The following is a 1,348-nucleotide window of genomic DNA, read 5'->3' on the forward strand; positions in this document are numbered from 1 at the left end:
CTACAAGAGACGGCAGGCCAGGCACCTGACGGAGCCGGTGTCGAGCGGCTTCACCGAGTTGTAGTGCTCCCCGCACATGGAGTAGCTCCTGTAGACCAGGGTGAGCGGCTTCTTGGTGTACTCCTCTCCGTAGACGACGGCGGGCGAGTTGGCCTGGATCACCTCGATGGGGGTCTGCAGGACGTGCGACAGGGCCCTCAGCTCGAGCTGGCCTCCACACGACGCGCTGAACACGATGTCGTCGCAGTAGCTCAAGAAGTCGTCGCGGCTGCAGGCGTCGCCGGTTTCGGGGTCGCTGTAGAAGGGCAGGAAGTCCTCGACATGCTTCCGCATGTACTCGGCGGTGCGCCTCCGCAGGCTCTCCACGGTCACGGAGAACACCAGCTGGTCTTGGATGGCGCGGTACATGCAGTGGCCGTCGGCCGGGATATCCTTCATCTCCAGATTCCTGGCCCACAGGATGGCGTCGAGCTTCATTTCCTCGTCATGGCGGAAGCTGGCCAGATGCTCCATCTCAGCCTTGGCCATCCTCTCCTGCCTTTCTCTCTCGAGGGCCACCTTTCTTTCGCGCCTTCTCTGTGCCCTCGAGAGGTGAGGAGACTTGTCCTCGAGATCCAGCTTGCCCAGATCTTCAGTGACTGAATCGAGGTTGCTCTTATCAGGGAAACTCTCCTGGAACTTCTGCAGCTCCTGCTGGTGCTTCTGCTCCATCTCGGCCTCGAGGCGGGCCACATCGAGGAGCAACTGCTTTCTTCTCTTCTTGTCGCTCTTGGGGACCGAGCTCTTCATGCCCTGAATGTGGGCCTGCAGCTCTGCCTTCTCGCGCTTGTGGCGTCGTAACATCCGCTGATGCTCACTCTGTGAATCTTCCATGATGTTTAAGGGCAGGCGAGAATCGAAGTTTGGTGGCTGAAGTACCGCTACAGTTCGCGTCAACAGTCGAACCACCCAACTGGCTAGGGCTCCTCAGCCTCCCGTGGCGGCTGTACTCTCTTCCCCTCACCCGCGGTTGCCCTCACTCTATTAACGGCCCTCTCTGCCATTGGCCACTGTCTCTCCACGGCTACGCCTCCTAAACACTCCTGGCACTAGGATTGGCTGTTGGGAGACACTACGTATGCCCCCATTAGACCCCGTAGCAAGGGGTGCTTCCGGTTTTAGCGGGGTTCCTGTCCCGGATGTAAAATCCCGCCTTGGTGCATTATGTGCAGCAACTGAGCTTGTGGAGATTTTCGTGGGCTCTGAACTGCATACTTCACTTCCTAGCCTGAACACAGTGCAGACACTGGTCGTGCTTGAGAATCACATGACAAATACTGCTACACCAGATGAATGTGCTCTGACACCG

The 1,348-nt window shown here is 58.5% G+C and overlaps 1 protein-coding gene across 1 annotated transcript; it reads right to left on the bottom strand.

Annotated features, from left to right (window-relative positions):
* LOC132482653 (OTU domain-containing protein 6A-like) lies at window positions 1–873 on the bottom strand. Its single transcript, XM_060087963.1, has one exon. It carries the CDS (start codon window positions 871–873, stop codon window positions 1–3), a length of 873 nt encoding a protein of 290 aa, XP_059943946.1.
* Between the last annotated feature and the right edge of the window lie 475 nt (window positions 874–1,348).

This window comes from Mesoplodon densirostris, chromosome X (assembly GCF_025265405.1).
Source record: "Mesoplodon densirostris isolate mMesDen1 chromosome X, mMesDen1 primary haplotype, whole genome shotgun sequence".
NCBI classification, from domain to species: Eukaryota; Metazoa; Chordata; class Mammalia; order Artiodactyla; family Ziphiidae; genus Mesoplodon; species Mesoplodon densirostris.